The sequence below is a fragment of the Pteropus medius genome, unplaced genomic scaffold (assembly GCF_902729225.1).
Source record: "Pteropus medius unplaced genomic scaffold, Ma_sr-lr_union100, whole genome shotgun sequence".
In the NCBI taxonomy this organism is placed as follows: domain Eukaryota; kingdom Metazoa; phylum Chordata; class Mammalia; order Chiroptera; family Pteropodidae; genus Pteropus; species Pteropus medius.
This window is the reverse complement of record NW_024348529.1, coordinates 394,941-418,894: the sequence shown is the minus strand read 5'-3', so window position 1 is coordinate 418,894 and position 23,954 is coordinate 394,941. Positions and strand designations below refer to the sequence as shown.

The 23,954-nt window shown below is 59.8% G+C and overlaps 1 protein-coding gene across 2 annotated transcripts; it reads left to right on the top strand.

The window, feature by feature from the left end:
- Window positions 1-1,943: 1,943 nt before the first annotated feature.
- Window positions 1,944-22,949, top strand: LSS (lanosterol synthase). Of its 2 annotated transcripts, none has more exons than XM_039879775.1 (22): window positions 1,944-2,097; window positions 2,481-2,568; window positions 3,379-3,517; window positions 4,938-5,046; window positions 5,852-5,973; window positions 7,191-7,287; window positions 8,042-8,177; window positions 8,402-8,510; window positions 8,986-9,104; window positions 10,159-10,256; window positions 10,685-10,712; window positions 11,581-11,637; window positions 12,127-12,198; window positions 12,426-12,476; window positions 13,002-13,151; window positions 13,831-13,927; window positions 14,515-14,620; window positions 16,880-16,945; window positions 17,381-17,461; window positions 17,879-18,049; window positions 18,938-19,016; window positions 19,441-22,949. In XM_039879775.1, the coding sequence occupies exons 1-22, from the start codon at window positions 2,084-2,086 to the stop codon at window positions 19,588-19,590; spliced, it is 2,139 nt and encodes a 712-aa protein (XP_039735709.1). In that variant the 5' UTR covers window positions 1,944-2,083; the 3' UTR covers window positions 19,591-22,949. The 2 variants fall into 2 exon arrangements, with proteins under 2 accessions (XP_039735709.1, XP_039735708.1); XM_039879774.1 differs by having other exon boundaries at window positions 2,481-2,649.
- Window positions 22,950-23,954: the final 1,005 nt, after the last annotated feature.

Here is a 23,954-nt window from a genome sequence, read left to right as displayed (position 1 = left end):
TGAGTTCTCACCTGTGCTGACTCAACTGCTGCAGGCTTCCACCCAGGTAGGGGAAAAGGTCTATCGTCACACTGCTCCTGTTCAAGCCTCCTACCAGTCCTCCCCCTTCTGCGCCTTCCTGGGGTTCCGTGATAGGAGCGGTATCTTCCTGATGGCTTCACCCCCGTACATCGCCTTCTGTTTTCTCTGGCTTGCTGAGTGAGTTACCGCTACTGGTGTTCTTGGCCTCTGTACCTTTGTCGATCTCATTTATTCCCTCCCATTTTCCACCGTGAGTTTTGGTCTCTCTTACTGTGTAAGTGGGTTTGGGTGGGAATCGGGAGTCAATGCCTGTGCTCAATACGGCATGTTTAACTGTAGATCCTCCCTCCCCTCTTTTTGTTTAAAACTGCCATGGGGCTTTTCTCCTCACATCTGAGACTGCTCATTAAGTCATTAATTTGTTTTCCCACATCTAATCACTTCTCAGACCTCATTGTACAATCCCTCCAAAACTTCTGCACAGATCACTATGTCTTCCCTTGGCTTCTATGGGTTTTCTCCTCTAGACGACAAACAGTTGGTGCCCCAGAGCTCGTCCTTCTTTGAAAGTATTCTCTTTGGAATACTCCCCAGTTGATCTCTTCCAATCTTATGTTTTCAAACGTCACCTGAAAACAGGTGACTCACAAAGTCCTCTCTCTAACCTTGACCCCTCTCTAGAAAGTTAGCCTACTCAACATAACCACTTGAATGTCTAATGGGAATCTATCTTAACATGTCCCCCAAACTAAGTTGAAAGTCTCCTTCAGACCTTCCCTTCTTTAGAAGGTGACATCACCACATTCCCAGTTGCCCCTACCAAAAATGTCGGAGTCTTCTGTATCCAGTTTATCGCCCGAGCTGGAATTGGTAGGTGCAGGCAGAGAGGAGCATATTTTTATTTTTATTTACTGTCCCTAGAAACTTATCTGTGAATTCTCAAATAGATTTTTGCTTTTTCCTTTCTTTCTTAGATATTAAAGAGGATTATTTATTTATAAAAGGTCCAGTCGAGTAGGATTTCAAAACTCAAACTCTTCCAGCTGAAACCTTTCTCCCTTAGCTTGGCCAGACTCAGTTCAATGTCCGTGCGCGTGGGAGCCCTTGTTCCCAGCAGGGGCGTCTCCAGAGAGAACCTCCAGCCCGTTTTCCACCTCCAGGCAGGTAAGTGACTTGGTGAATCCGGGGGGCGGGGGAGGGGGGCAGATAGGGTCAGGTGTGCTCAGGCTCCTCTGGGTAGTTTCTGGGCTCTGTAGGCTGAGAGTGTCTTCTCATTGGCACTTGGTGGGGCAGCTCCGTGGCCCGGAGGCCGCTGTTGTCCAGCGGAGCCAGAAGCTGGGCGGTTCGTTGGTGTGACAGCCCTCTGGATCTCGGATCTAAGCCATGCTCGGAACCAGCTTTGCATCTGCGGCGGGGCGGGTGGGCTAACGCCTGTTCATCGTCCTGCCACGTCGCCCCACAGGTCCGCGAGGAGCGGAGCCCGCCCGCGTGCAGCCTCCGCGGGGCCCATCACGCTCCCCGCGTCCCGCCCTCCGGAGGCCCGCCACCGTCCCCCCACGCGCTCCCTCGGGCGCCCATCTCCGCTTCTCCTCTAGGACGCGACCGCGCAGCCTGCGTCCCGGCCCCCGTGCTCCTTCCGCCTGACCCTCGCTCCCCACCGGCCCGGCTCCCCGGCCCCTGCGGGAGGGCCCTTCTCGCCTCGACGCGGGGCCGCTCCTCCTCAGCGCCGCCCTCCCCAGCCCGCGCCGCCGAGCCTCGCCCCGCCCGGCGCTCCCGGGCCAGCACCGGCCCCCGGGGGCACTGGCGGCCCGCGCACGCCCCGCCCACTCGGGCCAGGCCCCGCCCCCTCCGCCGTGGGGCTTCGCGTGCTCCACCACTGCAGTAGCCGGACGCGCCCTGAGCGCACCCTCGCGGCGCTCTGATTGGCTGCTCGAGCATCTGCTCACAGTGCTTCTGTGTCGTCCGAGATGCGCGCCTGCGCAGTGCGTGGGGGCGGCAGGTTTGCGGGCACCCGCTAGGGTATTTGGCTGCTGGCATCGCTGTGGAGGTTCTGGCGGCAATCATGACGGAGGGCACGTGAGTCCTCGCGCTCGGGACCCTGCAAGAAGGAAGGGCGTGGTCGCGGAGCTGGGGAGGGTCGCCGCGGAGGGGTCTTCCAGCAGAGGCTCTGCGTGTGCTGGGGGGCCGCCTGGCGGGGACAGGGCTGAGGAGAGTCCGGTGGGGTGGGGTGGGGCGGGGCGGGGCGGGGGGCCTGGGCGGAGGTCCCGGTGGCCAGCGTCTCCAGTCGCCACGACTAATAATGGAGCGGTACGTACAGGCAGAAGTGGCGCCGAGAGTGTTTTATTTTGCAGGGTGACGAATAATGGCCTGCTTGTGGGTTGTTGAAAGTGAGCCCTTTGGGCTCTGACCTCGTCGGGGGTAGGCGGGATGGCCGCTCACTTGCGCACGGTCATTTTCAGGTGTCTGCGTAGAAGAGGGGTGCCCCAAAAGACAGAGCCGGCCACCGATCTCAGCCGCTGGCGACTCAGCAGTGAGAGGGGGAGACAGGTGTGGACGTATTTTCCAGAAGAGGAAAACCCTAGCCGGGAGCAGACTGCACTGGAAGCCGTCTCTTTGGGACTGGACACCGTAGGTGTTGGGTCGTGCTGGTCACACACAATGTCTGCGACACCAGCAGAAACCTGCCCGCATCCCATTTCCCTAGCCAGGAGCACCAAGAACCAACAGAGAGTTTTAAAAAGTTGCCTGTAAAAAGTGTTTTTTCCCTTGTGAAAAGAGATATGTGATGTGAGGCCTGGGCCACAAGCCACTGAAGCTGGTTCCTGTGGGAGTCAGTTGACTTACAGAGCGTGAATTGAATGGACCCCTTTGCATCAATCCCTCCGTTGCTGTCATGGTTAAGAAACTGCTCTAATTTTGTTTTTATCCGCACAAAAGTTTATCTTCCAATGAATTTCGTATGAGAAATTCAGTTCGTAAAAGAGTGTCAGTTTACATGGGGTCTCCCTGCCGAGCCCTGGCCTCAGTCCCTGTGCGGTCTATTGGCCCCTTCCTGTGAGAGACCCGGGTCTGAGTGGGCATCGGTTCCCCACCTCACGGTTTTGGGCACCTGGTTTATAGTTAAGGTGTCTTGGCGAGGTTGTGAAGAAATTTGCAAACGTGTGTGGCTGGAAAGCAAAACTGAGAATGTGCAACTGTCTTTGACTTTGCTGCGATGGTAACACCATCATCAGAGCGTTTCAGGTTTTCGCTGGAAACAGCTGAAACTTCTCATTATTTCCACTTCAGCAGGCAGTGACGAGGGCTTCTTTGGCCTGGCCCCCACCCCTCAGCCCTCCTCTCTTTTCTCCTTTGCAGAAGAGTTACTTTAGAGATTTGCCCAAAGCCCACACAGCCCGTGAGGGGGCTCTGAATGGGATGACGTTCTACACGGGGCTGCAGGCCGAGGATGGGCACTGGGCGGGTGATTACGGCGGCCCACTCTTCCTCCTGCCAGGTAGGAGGGTGCTGCCCCGGCCTGTGGGCAAGGCCACTGTGGGGTATCTTTGGGGTCTGGGGTCCTGGCCTGACCTGGGTCACATCCTTGGTGGCCATCTGTGCTGAGCGAGCGAGCAGGTAGGTGCCTGCCCAGGAGTTCGCGTGGAGGGTCGTGGAGGGTCGTGGAGGGTTTCCCGGCGCCCTGGTTGTCCTGCTGCTGGTGCTGGCCGGGTGGGAAGGCACGGCCTGCCCCGCCCAGCATCCTGACGGGGCAGTCCCTGTGCAGAGCGGCAGGGGCACTGCAGGTGAAGGGTTGAGCTTGTGCAGCGGTGCCAGAGGCGGGCACAGGGGTGGATGGGGATCTCAAGTTCTCCTTGGGCAGCTCGGGCATGAGATCAACTCGGAGGGCTGGCTGATGGAGCTCAGCCAGTGAGCTACAGGTTGGGTTGGGGAGTGCCGGGGTATTGCATCCGGGTGCCCATCCTCGGCCTGCAGCCCCGTGTAGAACGTCATCCCATGCACAGACCTTTCTCTGTGGAGCTCCTGTCTTTGCTTTCAAGCCCGGCTGCCGCCTGGATGTGGGCCTGTCCTTGGGTGCAGGTCGGGCTCGTTCTTCCCTTGGCCCCACCTGGAGCCTGTTGAGGCCCTTCCCAGGGTTCACTCTGACCCTGGGCAAGGCAGTAGGATCTCAGGTGCCTTGGCTGCCGTACCTGTGACATGGGGATGATGAGAATCTGTTGTGGACACACGTGCCCATATGTGCGTCACTGGTGAGCACTGGTTCTGGGCCCCATGCCCCGGTTTCTTCACCTGTAAGAAGGAGAAGACGCTGGCTCTGCTCCCTGCCTGTGTGTCGCCTGTCTTGGCAGAGCCACGAGGCTTCTTTTCTGTGAGCCTCTGTGGCATCTTGGCACCTTGCTGCCCTTCCTCCAGGGCGTGTTCTCTGAGATGTGCCTGTGGCCATTGTGGCTACCTGGACTGTGATGTGTCTGAGCCGGTCACGCTCATGGCACGTCATGCCAGGGGCCGGGGTTGGGGGGAACCTGTGAGCACCATGCTCAGGAGGGCCAGGCAGGGAAGAGACGGTTCTCTGTGTAGAGATTATTGTCCAAGGCCCCCATGTGCAAAGCGCCAGATGCTAATAAACTGCTTATAAAACAGTAGCATAGATAGCAGTTGTCACCCCACGAAGGGTGTCCCAGCTGGTGGGGCCCTGGAGTGGCCAGGTGGGCTCCCTGTGCCCAGGCAGGACTGGCACAGTTGTGGCTGCTGCGCCAGGGCCTGCCCCATAGTCCCTGACGGTGGCAGGAGGGGAAGCCTTGGCAGGCATGTTTGGGAAGGAGGTCTTTGGGAACACCTCCCTCTCGGCAGGGGCGAGAGAGTGCCTACTCCCAGCTGAGTGCCTACTCCCAGCACAGAACATCCTTTCTGCCACACAGGCCTCCTGATCACCTGCCACGTGGCACGCATCCCTCTGCCAGCGGGGTACAGAAGAGAGATTGTGCGTTACCTGCGGTCGGTGCAGCTCCCGGACGGCGGCTGGGGCCTGTGAGTGCGTGCACGTGCACACACATCCTCACATCGGACACACACCTGCGAGGGGTGGAGTGACTAGCTGTGGACCCAGGGTGATTGGAGGGGGAGCTCACTGTCACAGCTTGTGCTGTGAATTGGTTTCGTGACCGATCGAGAGACTCGTGACCCTCATGGCACAGTGAAAGCTAGCTGGCTGTCATCACTAAGGCAGAAGGGGTGTTCTGACTCGGGGCGGAGCTGGGCTGGCCAGTTCCCCATCCTGGCCTGCCTTTCTCTGGTGGGGCTGGCTCTGGGATCCGCGCCCTCCCCCAAGGCAGTTGGCTACCTGCTCGCTCTGTCGTGGGTTCTGGCAGGCCAGGTCCACACCACTGGTCCTCATGACAGAACCCGAGGGGGACAGCTCAGCCAGAGCTGTGGGCCTTGAGCTCAAGGGCCTGGCTCTTTGGCCTGCGGGTCCCAGCATGTCATGACAAATGTCAAGGCCTGGGTGGTGCTTATGACGCCTCAGACTCCTAGCCTGCCCTAACGTGTCACCTTGTCATGCATTCTGTGTGGTTTAGTGCTGACTGGGCCTGAGTTGGGACTTGCTGACTGAGGTGTGGGAAGGGGCAGAGGCCTGAGGTCGGTGGGTCCTGCACGGGCGGTTTTAGAACTATGGAGTTGTCCTCGGAAGTGGCTCTTCTGGGTTTCTTGTATTGTCAAGACAGTGGAAGGTGTTCTAGTCTTCTTGATTTTCTAAGGAATTTTCTAGAAAGCATTGCTTAATTTCTTAAAAGCCATAAAAGATGTATTCTCATCCTGTCTCCTGCTTGTGCAGGCACATTGAAGACAAGTCCACAGTGTTTGGGACTGCGCTCAACTACGTGTCCCTCAGAATCCTGGGCGTTGGGCCCGACGACCCGGACCTGACACGAGCCCGGAATGTTCTCCACGAGAAAGGTACACCCTGCACAGTGCTCCCTGGGTAAAGACTCCTTGTCACCTCGGCTTAATAAGCCCTTGCGAATAGAAGTAGAGGCACTGTCAGCCGAAACATGGGCCAGACCCGTGAGCACGGGCTCATCAGAGCCGGAGTAGGGACCGTCCGACCTGGCCAGTGATTTTTAAAAAGCAAGGTAAGGTGACCATGTAATTCTGGTCATTTTAGAGAACAGGCTAACATGTTGCTGGCGGGCGTGGCCTGCAGCGACCTTTAGACGGAAGGAGCAGGGGCTGGGGGCTGCACCACATCCCCACGCTCACCCTCCTGTGTGCTGCCCATGGGGACACCCTCTCTCTGTGGGCTGTGCGGGAGAGTCACCACGTCCCTGGGGTGGCCCATAGCTGCCACCGCTCCACGGAGCTGGCAGGTCGGGCCTGCCTGCATCCTGATGACCCCCACCTGCCTCCTGCTCGCGCAGGCTCCCTGGGGCTCCCGTCTGCTCCTGAAGCCCCTTCCCACCTTGGGCTCAGCGTGCGCTCCTACCGCCTGTGACCCACCTTCCATCCTGCCCTATCTGCCGCCATGGCAGCCCTCAGCCAGGACCTGGCACCTTAGATGTCCCTTCTCCGGGAGTCCTCCTGACCTGCAGGCCAGGTCAGGCCTCCTGTGTGCATTCTGCTGGGACCCGCCACCTCATGCCTGCTCCTGCTCAGAACCAGTCCCCCCAGCCTCTGGTTCCCTGCTGTGTTCAGGCGCCTGGCCATGTCCCCTCCTCGGGTCTGGACAGTGTTTCTGTGTCTGGGACCTGTATTGCTCGGCAGGCTCCAACTTGGGCCACAGTGTCACTGACACCGTATTGGAGCCCCGGCCTGCCTGCAGAGCAGGGACACAGGCCGGGGTGGCTAGGAGTGACCCCAAGAGGAGGCTGAGTGTATGCACGCTGCTCTGGTCACCTTCCCTAGGCCCCTGTGGCACGGCTGCTGTGGGCATCTGGGCCCTCACCTTTCTAGGTAGCTGCCCGCGTGTGCTGCTCCCTCCAGGTGGGGCTGCGAACGCCTGTCCTGGGGCTGGTCACTCACCCTGGGGCAGCTTCAGGTCCCGCCCGAAGTTATGGGGTCGGGCCTGCTAGTGGGGCTGAGCTCCTTAGTAGGCCTGCCTTCAGCTCCTGCAAGAAGGCCACATGGGCTCCAAGGGTCCACCCAGGGGAGGTGACGCAGGTCTGTTCTCTCCTCAGGCGGAGCCGTGGCCATCCCGTCCTGGGGGAAGTTCTGGCTGGCCGTCCTGAATGTCTACAGCTGGGAAGGCCTCCACACCGTGCTCCCAGAGATGTGGTGCGCTTGCTCCGCAGGGCCCAGCGGGGCCCTCGCCCCTTGCCGCCTGTTACCCAGACGAGGGGCGGTCCCTTCTGTGGAGCGGGGCGTGGTTGGACTGCTGGCGGCCCTGCCTGGCTGAGTCCCGCGGGCAGACAGGAGGAGGGAGGGAGGTGCCGTTGGTCGGGCCGGCGGGGTGCCCTGTAGACCGCCTGGTGTGGAAGGGGGCCCCTCTGGCTTTGTGGCCTGCACGGCCATGGTTGCATCTTGTTCTCGAGCGTCTGCAGAGTAGAGAGAAGGTGAAAGCCCAGCACCCCTCGCTGGCCTCAGCATTGGGGTGTGCATGCCGTTTCGTCTGTCCCCGTGTCTGTTTTGCTGGTGGGTGACAGAGTTAATCCCAGGCGTCATACTTTACCCCTGAACATTTCAGATAGGAGAATTTTCTTTACAGCAGAAGTACAGTACTATTTAAACAGTCAGCAAAGTCCACGCTAGGCCTTTCCCGTCTGACACAACCAGCATCTTGCGACATTTTATGACATCTAATGAAAACTATGACATTTTTTCAGTAAACGTTTCTATGCGTAGTAGGGTCCCACTGTTCCCTTCAGGAGGTGAGGCTCCGGGAACCTTTGGGACCCCTCTGGCTATGAGGGCTGGCTGTGCTAACTTGGGCCTGGACAGCTATCCACTGTGTCCATGCTCGGGAGGCCTGGGACCCAGTAGTGGCAATGGTGGGGGGGCTGGGGCCCTTGCTGATGCACTGTTCCCCCAGGCTGCTGCCTTCCTGGGTCCCCGCGCATCCGTCCACAATTTGGTGCCACTGTCGGATGGTCTACCTGCCCATGAGCTACTGCTATGCCACTCGGCTGAGAGCCGAGGAGGACCCCCTGGTCCAGAGCCTGCGCCAGGTGAGAGCTTCCCGGGGCACCCTTGAGGCCTGCCGCTTCGTGTGCCCCCCACAGGGCCCTGGGGTTGGGGTGGCGCCACCCTTCTTTTTCCTATGTGACTGCCCAGTGGAGCTCGTGCCAGGTGGGACGGGTGCCAGCCCAGTCCCCCAGTCCGGGAAGCAGGACGGGGTGGGTGGGGTGGAGGGAGGGCGTCTGGCAGCCCTGTGCTGAGGCTGCATCCCCAGGAGCTCTACGTGGAAGACTACGCCAGCATAGACTGGCCGGCGCAGAGGGACAACGTGGCCCCCGGCGACCTGTACACGCCACACAGCTGGCTGCTCCGTGCAGCGTACGGTGGGTGTCTCCCCGGGTCAGCTGGCCCCTGAGGTGATGACCAGTGTCCTCTCCTGTCGTTTGGGTCACGTGACGACGGGGCCAGTGGTGCGCCTCCATTGCAGCAGGCCTGCCCTGTCCTCGCCCTGGGAACGAGCTGGGCCTCCGGTTCCGGCTGAGGGCCTTCGAGTGGCATCCCTTCCCTGGGGGAGAGCAGGCAGGGACCCCAGGCCCCATCTCCCTGCGGAACCTCCCCTCGGAGATGGCACAGTCGTGCTCCCCGTGCCTGCTGGGTGCTCCTGAGTGCCGAGGACCCCGCTTACAGCTGTGAGGTGGGCGGCCGCCAGGTGTGGGGGGCGGACTGCATACGGAGTGAGGTACAGCGGGGCCAGGAGGACAGAAAGATGGCAGGCTGCTGGGGAACTCTGCCTGGTCTGGGCTGAGGCCAGGAGCTCCTCTCCCTGCCCGGTGCCCGCTGATGCCCTCGTCCCCACAGCCATCCTCGACCTGTACGAGCGGCACCATAGCACCAGCCTGCGGCAGCGGGCAGTCCAGAGGCTGTATGAGCACATCGCAGCTGACGACCGCTTCTCCAAGTGCCTGAGCATCGGCCCGGTCAGTGTCCCCACTCGCTGGGTATCGGCCTGGAATGTGCACCTGGCCACAGCCCAGGGTAGGTGCTGGCCCAGTGGCCAGTCTGCGGAGCTGGGAGTGCGGTCTCCCTGCAGGCAGCTGTCTCATCCCACAGGACCTCATTCTGCCCCGACCTGTGAGCATGGTCCTCCCCCCATCCCACCAGCCGGCGTGTCTGAGCGCTGTTTCTGCGGCCACCTGTAGGGTCTCTGGCGAGCCATGTCCCATGACCCCGTCTGCCCTTCTCTGATGAGTTTAGCGCATCAGGGCTGCTCGGGTTCTGTTCTTGGCTCCTCCGAGCCCCACGGTGGGAACCGCCACTGCTCTGAGCCTCCGGGCTCCTGACCTGACTCGGCCGCAAGTTGCGGGGCAGGCAGAGGCCAGGTGCAGCCAGGTGTGCGGGGCTCTGTGGCCACCTCTGGTGCAGAGCAGGGTAGCAGTTGCAGGAGGCAGAGTGGTTGTGAGCTCCTGGGGGCTGTGACCGCAGGTCCTCTGGGCCCACCCAGTGCATACAGTCACCGAGCTCCCCTCCCGACCCTGCTCCCAGGTCTTCCCTGGGCCACAGGGACTCCATGGGCCTTCAGTGATGGCTGGCCAGCCGTGTAGAGCACACGCGTCCGATGGGGGTGCACGTGCATTCTAGTCGGGTCTCTGCCTGGGGGAGCCCGTGGGGAGGTCTGGGTCTCTGGAACACGTGGCTCTGATCTGTGGCCCCTGCCACAGGTCTGGACCCTGTGCGCCTCAGCCCACACACCTGCTCCAGTCCTCGCATGGTGGTTCTGCCTGCTCGCCACCGGCTGGGCTCACGGTGCCTCTTGCAGTTCGCCCTCCATTCTGTGTGCACGCCCTCGGCCCCTTTTGGCCTTTCGGGGAGACCCTGCTTCTTAGAGCATGACTGTGGCCGGTCTGGCTCGAGGAAGGAGGGTCAGAGCAGAAGGCTCACCGGCCCGAGGGCCTGCGCTGGGGCCTCCAGTGTCGGTTGACAGCCTGCTTCCCACCGGTGTGCCACACGGTGCTGACAGGCCTGTCCCCTCAGATCTCGAAGACCATCAACATGCTCGTGCGCTGGCACATGGACGGGCCGGCCTCCAGTGTGTTCCAGGAGCACATCTCCAGAATTCCCGATTACCTCTGGTGAGGGCCCTGGCAGGTGTAGCTTCGAGCCTGGTGCAGACGTGGCGTGGGGCTGTGCCGGGGCCACCACTCGCGCGTGTCTGTGTGTCACGTGTCGGTGAGGGGCCCGGTGTCTGGTGGAGGCTTGGGAGGGCTGTCTCAGTGGAAGGAGCCACCACAAAGTGCAGACTCTGGGCATTTCCGGAAGGCAGAACTAGGAAGCCTGTGGACAGACAGGGCTGCTTCGGGGACCATCGGGAAGGCCTTGGGGACGAGGGTAGCGGGTCAGTTGTGAACGGTGCCCTGGGGCTGGAGGGGCTCCTTGTCCTGGAGGGAGCCTCCTGGCATCCCTGTGCAGCGAGCCAGCGGCTCTCACGCGGGCATGGCCGTGGGTGCCGCCTGGCCCCAGCTCTGCCCTCGCTCCCTGACCGGGCTCTTTTCCTTCCCAGGCTGGGCCTCGATGGCATGAAGATGCAGGTGAGGCATGGGGCAGCCCGCCATGGGTCTGTTGTGTTCAGCAGTCGCTCCGCACGAGCCCTGGCGGTGCGGGGAGGGCTGGGGGACCCGCCCGTCCTGCCGGCCACAGCAGGGGAGCCCAGGGGCTGGGGCTGTGGGAGCCCAAGTGGCCCAGAGCTGCGGTGGAGAGGCCGCGTGATCCAGAGCCCTCACGCCACCTGAGTGGGAGGCGCGGCCTCGGGAGCAGAGCCTTGCCCTCCAGGCCCCCGTGCCTCCAGGGCATGCAGCGTCTCTGGCCTCTGCACGCAGGCTGCGGGGTGCTATGCGGCTAGCCCACCATGTTCGGATGTTGTAGATGATCTGGCGACAGCGCTGTTCCCTCCACCCCTCAGCGTATTTGCTGTGTGTGAACCTGCGGGTGGGGTGCCACGTCACAGGACCTTGTCCTGTCTCAGCTGCAGAGACCCTGGGGACAGTGAGCTGGGGAGCTATTAGGTCCCTAGGTGGTTTCATCTGTTGTTACCTGCCTGGCTTGTGTGGAAATGCAGAGCTTCCAGCAGCGTCCTCGGTGTACACTGGCCACTGGTCATCACTGCCTGGGGCAAAGGCCGTCGGTGGGTGGGCAGTGGAGGAGGTCCTGGGTGGTGGCCGTCCTGAGGTGCCCTGATAGTTCTGCTCTTGCTGGTAGCCCGGTGAAGACAGGTGGGGCTGCTTGCGGGGCTGGCCCTGGTCAGGCCCTCGCGAGCTTGAGGGCTACACAGAGCTTAGGGTCTGGGTCAGGTGTCAACCTGGTCCCTACCTCTTTGTGGGAGCTCTCGGTCCCCAGGGGACGATGGCTGCAGGAGGGTGCCGCCCTGGCTGCTGTTAACAGCCTTCCCTTTGCGTGCAGGGCACCAATGGCTCACAGGTTTGGGACACCTCGTTCAGCATCCAAGCTCTGCTGGAGGTACGTGTGTGTCCCTGCTCTCCAGCCATCGGCCGACCTTTCCACGTGTCCGCCCCTGAGCTTGGCAGAGACACGCACTGCTGGCCTTACTCTTGGCTCCTGGGCTGTGAGGCATCTGGCAACAGTCTAGTGGAGGCGGGGTCTTGCCCGGCAGCCCGGGGCAGTGGGCCGGCGAGACAGTGGAAGGGAGGTCTGGGGGTGTCCCGGGCCACCGGGCGGCGGGGCTGCTCCAGGCTCCCACCAGACTCTGTCTGCTCCTGGCAGATCCTGACAGAGCGCCGAGCCATAGAGCTCTGGGCGGGCCGTGCAGGGTGGGCCACTCCATGGTGGCTTCCTCTGTTCACTTCATTTCGCCGTTGTCTTTTTCTGACTTGTCATAGACACTTGAGACCCTGGGTCGGCTTGTCTCCGGTCCCGGGGGTGGCAAGACATTGTCAGGCCCACCCGTGCATTGTCTGGTGGCTGATGGCTCACATTTTTCTCTTCCAGGCAGATGCACAACACAGGCCCGAGTTTGCGTCCTGCTTGCAGAAGGCACACGAGTTTCTGCAGATGTCACAGGTGAGCCCTGGGGGCCTGGGGTCCTCCTGTCGCCCCTACCCTGCCCTCTTCAGCTCCAGGGGTGCCCGATTGTGTTCTCCAGTGGTGGGCAGGGTGGTGCCCAGAGAGCTTTCTCAGGCACCAGTGGTCTAGAGGCCACATCTCTGGACCCCCTTGTCCTGCTGCACCGGAGCCCCTCTGCCCTGGAGTCTGCCCATGGCAGTGACTGTTCTCTCCTGTGCGCCCAGGTCCCAGATAACCCACCCGACTACCAGAAGTACTACCGCCAGATGTGCAAGGTGCTGCAGCTGCGGCAGCCCCGGGAGGCTGCCTGCCACGTGCGGGGCCTCGCCTTCGGGGAGCACTCTTCCTGGGCCCCCACGCTTGTCGCCCTGACGGACCATGTGCGGGGTGCCTGGCACTCTCCAGACAGTCCCTAGTGCAGTGGTGCGCGAGGGGCTGCGCGCGCGGGCTCGTCCCCGTGCTGGGCACGAGCGTCCTGTCTCCCGACAGCCGCACAGACGTGAGATGAGCTGTGAGGGTGTGACCTGGAGTGACGGGGGAGGTGAGGGTGGGAAGGGCCGTGAGCACGGACACGACCGTCCCCATGTCCTCGGGGACACGACCGTCCCCATGTCCTCGGGTTGGGAAGACGCCTCGCCCTTTTCTCGTGCTTGTCCTGTAGCGGGGTCCGAGGGTGGCGGTGGGAGACTGCGGCCTGTGTGGATTGTCATGCCGGAAGGCTGGGCTGGCCACACGTGTGTGGCTTGGGGCTGTGGCCCGGGCAGTCCCCACCCCACCCGTCACAGGCCCGTGCTCCGCAGGGCGCCTTCTCCTTCAGCACGCTGGACTGTGGCTGGATCGTCGCCGACTGCACCGCCGAGGCCTTGAAGTCCATCCTTCTCGTGCAGGAGAAGTGTCCCTTTGTCACCACACATACCTCGAAACAGCAGCTCTTTGATGCTGTGGCTGTGGTGAGTTTGCTGGGCATGGGGCTGTGGCCACCAGGCCCCGAGGCTGCTAAGCACGTGGAGGTCCCTGGGCCCGTGACCGCCGGGAGGAGCCATGCCCTCGGCTGCATGTGCCACGGCGCCCGTGTCAGCCAGCACTCGGGCGAGAGCTCCAGGGCACGTCCCGTGAGGGCACCTGTGCCTGGCCGGCTGGGGCCCCCACTGGGTGTGGAGTCAGTGTCCCTGGCCTGGCCATGGGGTAGGGTGGGCTTCAGGGTGGTGGCTGCAGCCCTGTTTTCTCCCTGGAGCTGGGGGCTCACAGGCCTGGCCGCTCCGTGCCCTTCGGGGGACTGACAGTCTCCACAGGCTGCCTGAGAGCAAGGAGCCCCCGCAGAGTGCCTGTGGCCACGCGGCTCAGCTGCACCGACACCGCTTACCGGTGGGGTGCGTGCGTGTGTTGGGGTGGGTGTCCCCCATGGTTACTGGTGGGGTGTGTGTGTGTCAGGGCGTCCCCCACGGTCACTCCAGCGTACGTGGCTGATGGAAGTTGCAGCCCCGTCAGGCACCAAGGGCCATGACCCAGCGTGGACACTGGCTGGCGCTGCCGGCCCTTGCCCGTGGCGCTCAGCTTGGCCATGAAGCTGGGAGGGCCACAGCCCGTGTCTCGTGCACTGGCCTAGGGCGTGCGTCTTTCTGGTTCCAGCTGCTGAGCATGAGAAACGCCGATGGGGGGTTTGCCACCTATGAGACGAAGCGCGGGGGCCACCTACTGGAGCTGCTCAACCCCTCGGAGGTGTTCGGTGAGTGGCGGGGGCCTGTTTGCAGGCCAGAGGCCCGAAGTCTTCCCCTGGCTGCGGGCTGTGCCCCAAAGCTCCGACAGTTGACAGCGCCCCCCAAATCTCTGGGCCTCCACAGCGGCTGTGGTGTCCCCGCTGTACGTGGGGGCAGCACGGGTCTCCGAGCTCAGGCCCAGCCCGGCCGTATTCTCCTCAGTGTTCCTTGTGAGGGGTGTCTGTGTGGACCCTCCCACCCTGTGTCCCCTGTGCGTCTCAATTCTGGTCTGTGTGGCCTGGTTCTGTGTGTGCTCTACCCTGGTGTTCTGACCCCAGGACCACTGGACCTCGCTGTCATTGTGAACACAGTCCAGTGGAAGGCTTTTGGGGTGCAGTGCAGCTCTCTGCCGTCCCACAGCACAGAGGGGCCTCCAGGTCCCTCGTGGAGGTACTGCCTGCCACCTGGGCTGGTTACTGGTGGAGGTGTCGTTGCTTCTTCTGGCAGATGGTCAGGTTCCTTGTGTGACGGTGCTTTGTCCTTCACGATTTGGCCTGAATTGCCAAAGTGGGCAGCCGCAGTGAAGCTCACTCCTCGTCCCCCTTGGTGTTGCCAGGGGACATCATGATCGACTACACGTATGTGGAGTGCACCTCGTCTGTGATGCAGGCGCTGACCGTCTTCCACACACAGTTCCCGGAGCACAGGCCCGGGGAGATCAGGTAAGAGCCACCTCGGACACAGCCCCGGTGCCACCAGCCCAGGGCCAAGGGCCTAGACGCTGCCAGCCTCGCCGCGGAGAGCCAGCCTCCTGCGAGGGCTCTGACACCCAGGACCGTGGTCCTGCGCCCCCGCTGGGGCTCCAGCCGCGGTCTCACCACAGAGACGAGGTTTCCACGTCTTCTTTCCGGGCAGCGTCAGAGACACGTGCATTTGAGTGCGTGGTGGTCTCTGCAGGTGTTTTTCCCCTTCAAGCCTGGCAGCAGTGCGTAGCAGCGCCCAAACCCTGCACATCACGCCGGGTGACCCGTCGCGAAGTGGACACACTCGCCAGCAGAATGCCCCTCCTGGTTCCGTGGCCTCGCGCTCCTGCACCAGGGTGCCGGCGGCAGGGCTCGGGGGGCCGGGCTTCCTTCCCTGGGCCTCCTCAGAGGCCAGGCGGGGGTCGTCTGCTGGGTGCAGATCCCACGCTGCTTCGCCCCTGCTCGTCCTGGGCCCGCAGGGCCTTTCTGTAGTCAGGACTCAGGTTGAGAAGTGTTTCGTTGAGGAAGTCACAGCCGTGCTGGTGAGAGGCCGGCCTGCCGTCCTGGGGGCGCTGCTGGACGCTGAGGGGGGCTGGGCCGCGCACTGGTCCCTTCCGTTCTCCAGCGGAGTTCGTGGGGCCCGGCTCTTTCTGCCTTACGTGTCCGGAGCGCCTGTCTGGGCCTGGGGTTTTTGAGGAAAGTAGCGACGTGGTGCCCTTGTCGCAGGTCCTGGCTCGAGAGGGGGACGCTTCTAACGTTTCTCCTCTGGGACCGACGTTTGGGTAGGTTTGGGGGAGTCGCTCCCTTTCCGGTTAACAAGTATTTTTCACTACTTTGCTGAGTTTTTTTTTTTCATGGTGAACGGGTGTTGTGTTTCAGCAAACAATTTTTCTGTGTCTGTGAGATGATTGTATGTTTATCTTTTATCTGTTAATTTAGTCAGACGATCACAGTAGGGTTTTCTAATGTTAAAACACCTGTGCGTTTCTGGAACGATCCTAACTTGATATATCTGCCGCGTGCGGTTTTCCGACGTTAGTTTAGAATTCGCGTCTGCATCCGTTAACGAGCGGCACGAGGGCCACCGCCCCACTTTCCCTGCCTGGCTTCGAAAGGCTTTGTGGGTCTCAGCAGAGTGTGTGCTGTTCGCCGCCCGCTGGCGAGACTCACGGAACGCCAGGCCTGGAGTTGTCTCGGGGGGAAGTCGGACTTCCGAGCCCCGCTGTCGGTAGTTCTGGGGCTGTCAGCCCCATTTCTTCTTCGGGCTGTCTAATAAATTAGTTTCCTAGGGAATTGTATATCTTGTCAAAGTTTTTAAATGTGTTGCTTGAAGTTCTATTTTAACTTCCTGATTTCCGCTCTTCTTACCGCTGACGTCATGTGTCCCGCCATCTTTGCCGAGAGCAATGTTGCTGCACACTTGATGGCTTAAAACAACACACAGCGATCACTTCCTGCCCCCGTGGGGTTCAGGCCTTGCTGGGTCCCCTTGCCTGCTGACCAGGCTCTTGTCTGAGCATCGAGGAAGGAAGGTCTGCCCGGCGCTCCAGGGCTGCTGGCAGGTCTCTGCCACCTCTGTGGAGTGTCAGCCTCTGGGCCCGTCTCCTGCTGACTGTCAGCTGGCGGCCACCCTTCATTTCTGGCCTGTGGCCTCTGCTGGCAAGGGAAAGAAGGACCCTGCTGGCCAGAGAGAGCTGGGCTGTCATGGGATGCAGTCACAGGAGGGCCATCCAGTCCACTCGGCAGCAATCTGGTGGCTATAAACAAGTCTCGGGTGCCACCCACACTGGGGACAGATGACAAAGGGTGAGCCCGGGAGACGAGGGTCCCGGGCTCCTCGGCTGCATTGTACCTTCTCTCGGGCCTTCTTCAGAAGGCTTCAACGTGTCTCTCTTGTGCTCAGAATCTTCTGTTTTCTAATTTTTTTTCTTTATGGAATTTCATTGTGCGTGGTTTTCTGCAGCCTATGTCCCTGACGTTGTTCCCAGCAATTTCGACCCTGTCCATGGCTGCTTCTGACGTCGGGCCCCTCCCCGAGTTTGCATGCCCTGGTCTCCTCTGTCCCCTGTAGTTACCCTGCCTTGACCTGTGTCCCCTCTGAACTCTCTGAACTGTGAGTTTATTTTCACACGTTTTAAAGGTGGAGCACGTGCTCTCTTCTGAGCCCGCAGAGTGGGTGGACGTGGGCAGGTGGCTGTGTTGCCAGGGTGCGTACCGGGCCGTCGTCCTGTGTTGCAGGGAGACCCTGGAGCAGGGCCTGGAGTACTGCCGGCGGAAGCAGAGGGCGGACGGCTCCTGGGAGGGGTGAGTGACCCCCGGTGCTCGCGGGGCTCTGCCCTGTGCGGGCGCTACACCAGAGGTCTCTGCAGGAAGCCACCAGCCCTGGGTTGCCGGGAGACCTTGTCCCTCCGAACGCCTGGCCCCGCCCTGGCAGCATTTGCTGAGTGTCAGGTGTGCCTGGAGGCTTGCGCCTTGAGTGTGGATTCTGATCACGTGTGTCCCCCTGGATTTGGGTTGTTTCTGACCTCGCTCAGAGGTTCCTGCAGAGGGAGCTGCCCCCCAAGGGCCAGGAGGGGCAGGTCCGTGGCTCGGCCGCAGAGCTTTGTGGTTGCTGTGGTTTGTGAAGGCCACACGGATGTTCTTGAAAGTGACCACCGCCCCCCAGCCGGAGGGCATTGCCACCCTCTTGTCTGCCATGAGGGGCCTGAGAGCTGAGGCCGTTCCCTCTGTCCCCTCCAGCTCCTGGGGCGTCTGTTTCACCTATGGCACCTGGTTTGGGCTGGAAGCCTTTGCCTGCATGGGACAGACTTACCACGACGGGTGAGTGTGTGTTGGGGCGGGGTCTGGTCAGCCGGCTTCTGCTGGGCTCCTTCCTTCGGTGCTGGCATGGTGATGTGAGGCCACCATCCCGGCTCATGGCCCAACAGCATCTGCGTGGAAAGTGCTCGGTCCGGCTGCCTGTCTGCCGGGCCACCCGGCCTTCAGCTTGCCTGACCCACCCCCACTGCCAAGGGAATGGACAGTCCAGGACACTCGCCAGGTTGGGTCAAAGGAGGGGAGGGGTCTTGGTCCGAGCTGTGTCCAGCTGCAGAGCATTTCTCTTTATCTGTGCCCCTTTGCACCCATGGTGAGTAGCCTGGAGTGCAGCCCTGCAGCCCTGAGCCAGCCTGGCCAGCGTGAGCATTTGGGCTCGGCCCCTCCCGCCTGACGGCGTGCGGGTCTGGTGTCTGTCTGCAGGACCGCCGGTATGGACGTCTCCCGGGCCTGCAACTTCCTGCTGTCGCGGCAGATGGCGGATGGCGGCTGGGGGGAGGACTTCGAGTCCTGCGAACAGCGGCGTTATGTGCAGAGCGCCCAGTCCCAGATTCACAACACGTGCTGGGCCCTCATGGGGCTGATGGCCGTCAGGTGGGGGCAGGGAAGGAGGGACAACGAACGTGGCGACTTGGCCGGGGAGGCGGGCGGCTGAGACCCGAGTGCAGGGCAGGAGGGGTGAGGCCCACGGGACTGCAGCAGGGGCTCCCCGGGTGCGGGTCGTAGGTCCTTCCAGACCAGAGGGTTCCTGCAGGGGCACCCAGCCCACAGCGATGACGAGGGATGCGAGAGGCCCCAGGTGCCCAGGGTGAAGTGCACAGCGTCTGCAGGGCTCGCGTGGGCCCACTTGTCCACAGCGGGGTGCTAAGGCACGTGTGTGCACAGGCACACGGACACGCAGACGTGGGCACATGCAGAAACAGCACATGACACGCGTGCAGGCGTGTGCAGGCACATGACAGGGACATGCAGGGTCGCAGCCTGTGTTGCTCTGCCTGTGCTGGGTTTAGGGCCATTTAAGGAAACTTCGTAAATGCCCAAAGCTAGACCAGGTCAGTGTGAGCGAGAGGCAGAGCTGGCGGGGGACCCCCAGGGCTCACAGACTGGCCCCCGTCAGCCGCCCGCAGTTGAGTGTGGTCCCAAACTCACCTCTGGCCGAGATGAGTGAGGGTGAGAGCTGGGCCTGCGGACAGTGGAGGGTGCAGGCTCGGCCACTCCCTTGGGCGCGCAGGGCAGCGCCTGGCTGCCTTCATGGGCCACCCACTCCCTGCCCACATCTACACTTGCTTCTCATGGGGCACCTTGAGGTGTTCTAGGTATCCCTTGCGGGTGGTGACACCTCACACATGTTAGGAGTTCTTGTCACACTGCATTTCACATCTTTGCCCTGTGCTGGCCACAAGGGTGGGCACTGGGTTTGGCTGCAGCCAGAGGTGGCTTATCATGGAGAGTGTCCAGTGTGCTTGTCGCCCCCTTCCCCAGGCACCCCGACGTGGAGGCCCTGGAGCGAGGTGTCCGCTGTCTGCTCAGAAAGCAGCTCCCCAATGGCGACTGGCCTCAGGTGCGCAGTGGTGAGGGGTCCACGCCAGCACTGACCCCGTCCTGCGGCCCCTCCTGGTGCCAGGTCTGCGGGCAGGGCGTGGCTTTAGGGCCCTGAGGTTTGGAAACACCCCCAGAGTGGCCTGTGCTGAAGGCAAAGCTGTGCTGGGGGTCGAGGGTCCGTGAAGGGGGCGCTGGCTGGAGTGCGGCGGTCGCCCCTGCGGGCCGGGGCCCCACGTGCACGCGAGGCTGACCGCCTTCCCCAGGGCGGGCCTGGGCCAGGCTGGCGGGGCTGCTGCAGGGCGAGGGCCCGAGGTCTGGGACTTGGTGGGTGATCGCTGAGTGGCGTGCTCCCACACTGACTCCCTGCCAGCCCCCCTCCCCGGTCTTGGTTTGGGGAGCACCCGCTTCCCGTGGAGCCTGGGTGAGTACCGGTGTCCTTGCAGGAGAATGCCGCCGGGGTCTTCAACAAGTCCTGTGCCATCAGCTACACGAACTACAAGAACGTCTTCCCCATCTGGGCCCTCGGCCGTTTTGCCTGTCTGCACCCCGAGAGCACCCTCGCTGGCCGCCCCCTTGCTGGGCACTGGGAGTAGCATCTGGCGTAGCTGCCAGGCGGTGGGCATCAAGGGAGTCTGGCGAGCTTGGGGCATGTCGCCGGCACACGGAGCCCCCGCAGCCGGCCGCCTACTCCCGCTGGCCGAGGGATCCTGGGACGGCCTGGTGGCTCAGACGCTTGCCCTTCAGCATAGGTCTGGTCCTGAGGAGGGAGCGAGATGCACTGACTCTGAGGCCCGGGTGTGGTCCCCAGCTCCTGGGCGGGTGCTCTCCCCCTAGTGACACTTCTCAGGAGGGGCCGTGTGTCTTGTCTGCCTCCCACCCAGTTCCAGCCCCTCCCACATCTCCTGGCTGTTGGGCTGAGGGACCAGGCGCTTCCACAAGCAGCTGGTGGGGTGAGGAAGGGGTTTCCTGGTCACTGTGGCCGCCCAGGGCTCATCGAGGACCAGGGACAGCCGGGGCACGCTGGCTCTGACCTCAAGGTCTTACATGCCGCATTGCAGGCAGCACTCATGGGCACTGGCATCGCCACCTCCAGGTTTATAGCCACATCGTAATGACAGAAGTGCTCAGGGAGCCAAGCGTGACCAAGGCTGTCGGCTTGTTAGCAGCGCCCCAGCCTGTTACTACCACCCACTGCAGCCAGGCAGGCAGGTGTGATGCCCGGGTGCCCTAGTGGCTGCTGAGAACCTCGTGCCCTGGTTTGTGCCCTGGGCCAGGTTTCCGGGGTGATGCCTCTCAACAGTGAGCCACTGAGTGCGCGAGGGCCTGGGGCTCAGAGTAGGAATTCGGGTCCTGGGTTTGCCATGGGCCTTCCGATACTAGCTGTGAGGGGTCACCAAGAGCTTCGATGAGAAGAAAACCCAGGCCTGGCATTGCCCCAGGGGTCCCACCCCAATGCCACCTCCATCAGCCATCAGCCATCAGCCATTCCTCTGCTCACCCTGGGGCTGGCAGCAGCCCCCCACCGTGCCCTAAGGCTGACTGTCCTCCCTCAGGCAGCAGATTGGCATCTGGACGGCCCTCTGCTTCCAGCTGTCCCTGCCCAGGACCCGGCAGGGCCCTTGCTAAGACTCCGCACTCCTGCCTCCCTCCCACAGCTCCCTTGGCCCTTGGGCACCATCCCCGATGCCCGGGTCTGCCCCCTGACCTCTTCTGCCCTCTGACCTCTTCTGCCCTGAGCCCCCAGGGCTGGCCCCTCCGGCTTCCAGCTGTGGCACAGAGCGGGCATCTGGGTGCCTGCTGCATGTCGACACTTTGCCCAGATGTTTTGCTGGGTTTCGTTCAGTGCGGGAGCCGCGTTGGAGCCCTTTGAGACCTGCTGGGTTTGCTCATAATGCTTTTTTAAGAAATTAAATTTAGAATATTTTCTTTCTAATTACAGTAGACGTTCAGTATAGTTTTAGTGGTTAAACATTTATGTAATTTACAAAGTGATCACAATACGTTTAGCACCTATCTGGCTCCCTACGTAGTTACTACGGGGCTACTGACCCCGTTTCCTGTGCTGCGCGTCACACCCCTGTGACGATTCTGTAACTGCCAGTTTGTACTTCTTAGCCCTGTCACGGTTCTCACCCAGCCCCCAAAGCCCGTTCTCAACTTATAGCCATCAGTTTGTCCTCTGTGAGCCTGTTTCTGCTTTATTAGTTGCTTTATTTTGTTCTTTAGATTCTATATGTAAGTGAAATCATAGGGAATTTGTCTTTATCTGACTGAGTGCACTTAGGATAATACCTTCTAGGTGCACCTAGGTTGTTACAAATGACAAGATTGCATCCTTTTTGAGGCTAATTTTCCATCGTGTGTATGTCCCACTTCTTTGTCCAGTCATCTATCCATGGACACTTCGGCTGCTTTCATATCTTGGTTTTTGTGAATAATGCTGCAGCGAACACAGGGTGCGTACGTGTTTTCACTTTAGTGTCTTGGATTTCTGTGGATAAACACCCAGAAGTGGAACTGCGGGGTCCCGTGCTGGTTCCAGCATTGATCTTTTGAGGAGCCTCCACCCTGTTGTCCATAGTGGCTGCACCAGTTTACAGCCCCAGTGCGTGCGGGCTCCCTTTGCTCCACGTCCTTGCCAGCACGTGTCGATTTACTGATGATGCCATTCTGACAGGTGTGAGCGATATCTCGTCGTGGGTTTAACTTGCATTTCTCTGACAATTAGTGACATCGAGCATTTTTTCATAGGTTTATTGGTCATCCTTATGCTCTCTTTGGAAAAATGCCTGTTCAGGTCCTTTGCTCATTTTTTAATTGGATTTTTTTCGGGATTGAGTTATATGAGCTTTATGTAAATTTTGGATATTAACCCCTGATTAGATGTATCACTGGCAGATAGCTTCTACTAGGTAGGTTGTCTTTTCATTTTGTTGATGGTTTCCTTTGCTGTGAAACAAGCTTTTTAGTTTGATATAGTCCCATTTGTTTATTTTTTCTTTTGTTTCCCTTGCCGGAGGAGATATATCCAAAAAAACACTGCGAAGAGTGGCGTCAGAGAGTACTGTCTGTTTTTTCTTTTAGGAGTTTTATGGCTTTGGGTTTTACATTTTAGTCTTTAATCCATTTTGAGTTTATTCTTGTATATGGTGTAAGAAGGTCCAGTTTCTTTTTTTTTTCACGTGTATGTCCAGTTTCCCCAACCTCATTTATTGAAGAGACTGTTTTTATCCCGTTATATGTTCTTGTCTCCTTTGTCGTACATGAAGTGACCATATAGGTGCAAGATTATTTCTGGGCTTCCTGTTCTGTTGCATTGATCTGTGCATCTGTTTTGGTTACTGTGGCCTCGTAGTGCAGTTTGAGATCAGGTAGTGTGACACGTCCCACTTTGTTCTTTCCCAAGATTGCGGTGGCCGTTCGGGGTCTTTTGTGGTTCCATGCGAACGTTAGGACGGATTGTTCTGTCCTCGGAGAGCACCCTGCTGTCGTGATTGCACTGAGTCTGGGTGGCTTTCGGGACCTTGCACTTCATCTCTGGCCCATGTCCTGGGGCAGCAGCAGGGCAGCCTACACTTTACAGTGGCCACTGGCCCCGGAAGGCACCAGCCGTGTCCAGGTCACTGGACAAAGCATAGGTTTTCCAGAAAAGAAGTGACAATATGCTTTTATACTGAAAAACTTATTAGAGTGCTCTCACGTGACTACCTGAGCAGATGTCGGGTCCTTCAGGCCAAGCCTGTCATGCTCGTGTCGTGTCTCATCCTGGGAACAGTCGTGGATCTGGGGTTTTCTGAGCCTGTCACTCAAGTACCATGTGACCCTGGACCACCGCAGTTTCAGGGAACAAGAGTAGCTGCTCGCAAATAAGCAGCTGTGTCTTCAGCTGTGTCAGGGGAAAATGTTTGCCTCAACCCGACTGAAAATCAGGTTCTCTGCCCTGGGCAAAATACTGAAGATTCTCGGATTCAAATTCTCTTAGCTTCGGTTTTCAGATTCTGAATATTATGCGGGACATTTCCTTTGGGGCCATCGCAGGCTCTGTGTCCCCGTGATGGGAGAGCCACAGCCTCGTCTCAGGGATTCTCGAACTGGGATCGTTGGGCTCCGTGGAGACCTCGCCTCGCTGAGCAGGGTCACTGCTGCTGGGGGCTTAAATTTCATTCAGGCAATAAAAACGCCTTGAGAGCGACGCGTCTGCTGTGGGTCCCCCCCTCCCCCCGAGGAATGCATCGTCAAGAATGAGGACGTGGCATGTGTTTAGGGATAATTGGCTTAGAAACGATCCTATTAATAGGGGGAATGTGGGTAGCACAAATTCTAGTAAGTGTAAACGCTATACAAATGAATTTCCTCAAAATTGGCTCCGAGGAAAACATAGTAAATTCCCCGCATATGGAATCAGCTCTAGTCACCCTGACGTGTCCAGAATGCGTAAACCCTTTATTTGAACAATTATTAAGGGAAATTCCTTTTGACGCGCCTCTTAAAGATATTATGAATAAATTATAACAAGCTGAATTACCAGAACCAGTTTATACTCCTGTTCCCACGCAGTTAGTAGAAAAATTAGTAAAGGATAAGAAATTTACTCATAAGCCTGTGCCTACTATAGAAGGGCCTCCTTTTGTGGCCTAGTGGATAAATAAAAAACTCTGGTATCCACCTAGGGTGGCTAATAGTATGAAAAGATTACCTGATCTTCCTTTGCCTTATACAGAAGCTTATAATAAAGATAGTAAACATATAGTGAATAAAGATAGAATTCATGTGCCTTATAGTAGTTTAAGTTTCATAGAAAGGTTGGCTAGGTCAGGATCTCCTTGGTGCTTAAAAAACAAAGGAACAGAAACTTAGCTTATGAAAGCAGCTTTGTAAAACTGATTTTTATAAATATTTTCCTCACTACTGCACCAAGGAAACTTTTGAACAGCTATGAGAAAGGTTCAGCTTGAAC

Coding starts and splice junctions, on each gene's coding strand:
- LSS (XM_039879774.1), top strand. Junction 5,047..5,851: donor CCGGACGGCGGCTGGGGCCT/GTGAGTGCGTGC, acceptor CTGCTTGTGCAG/GCACATTGAAGACAAGTCCA. Junction 12,477..13,001: donor ACTACCGCCAGATGTGCAAG/GTGCTGCAGCTG, acceptor CGTGCTCCGCAG/GGCGCCTTCTCCTTCAGCAC.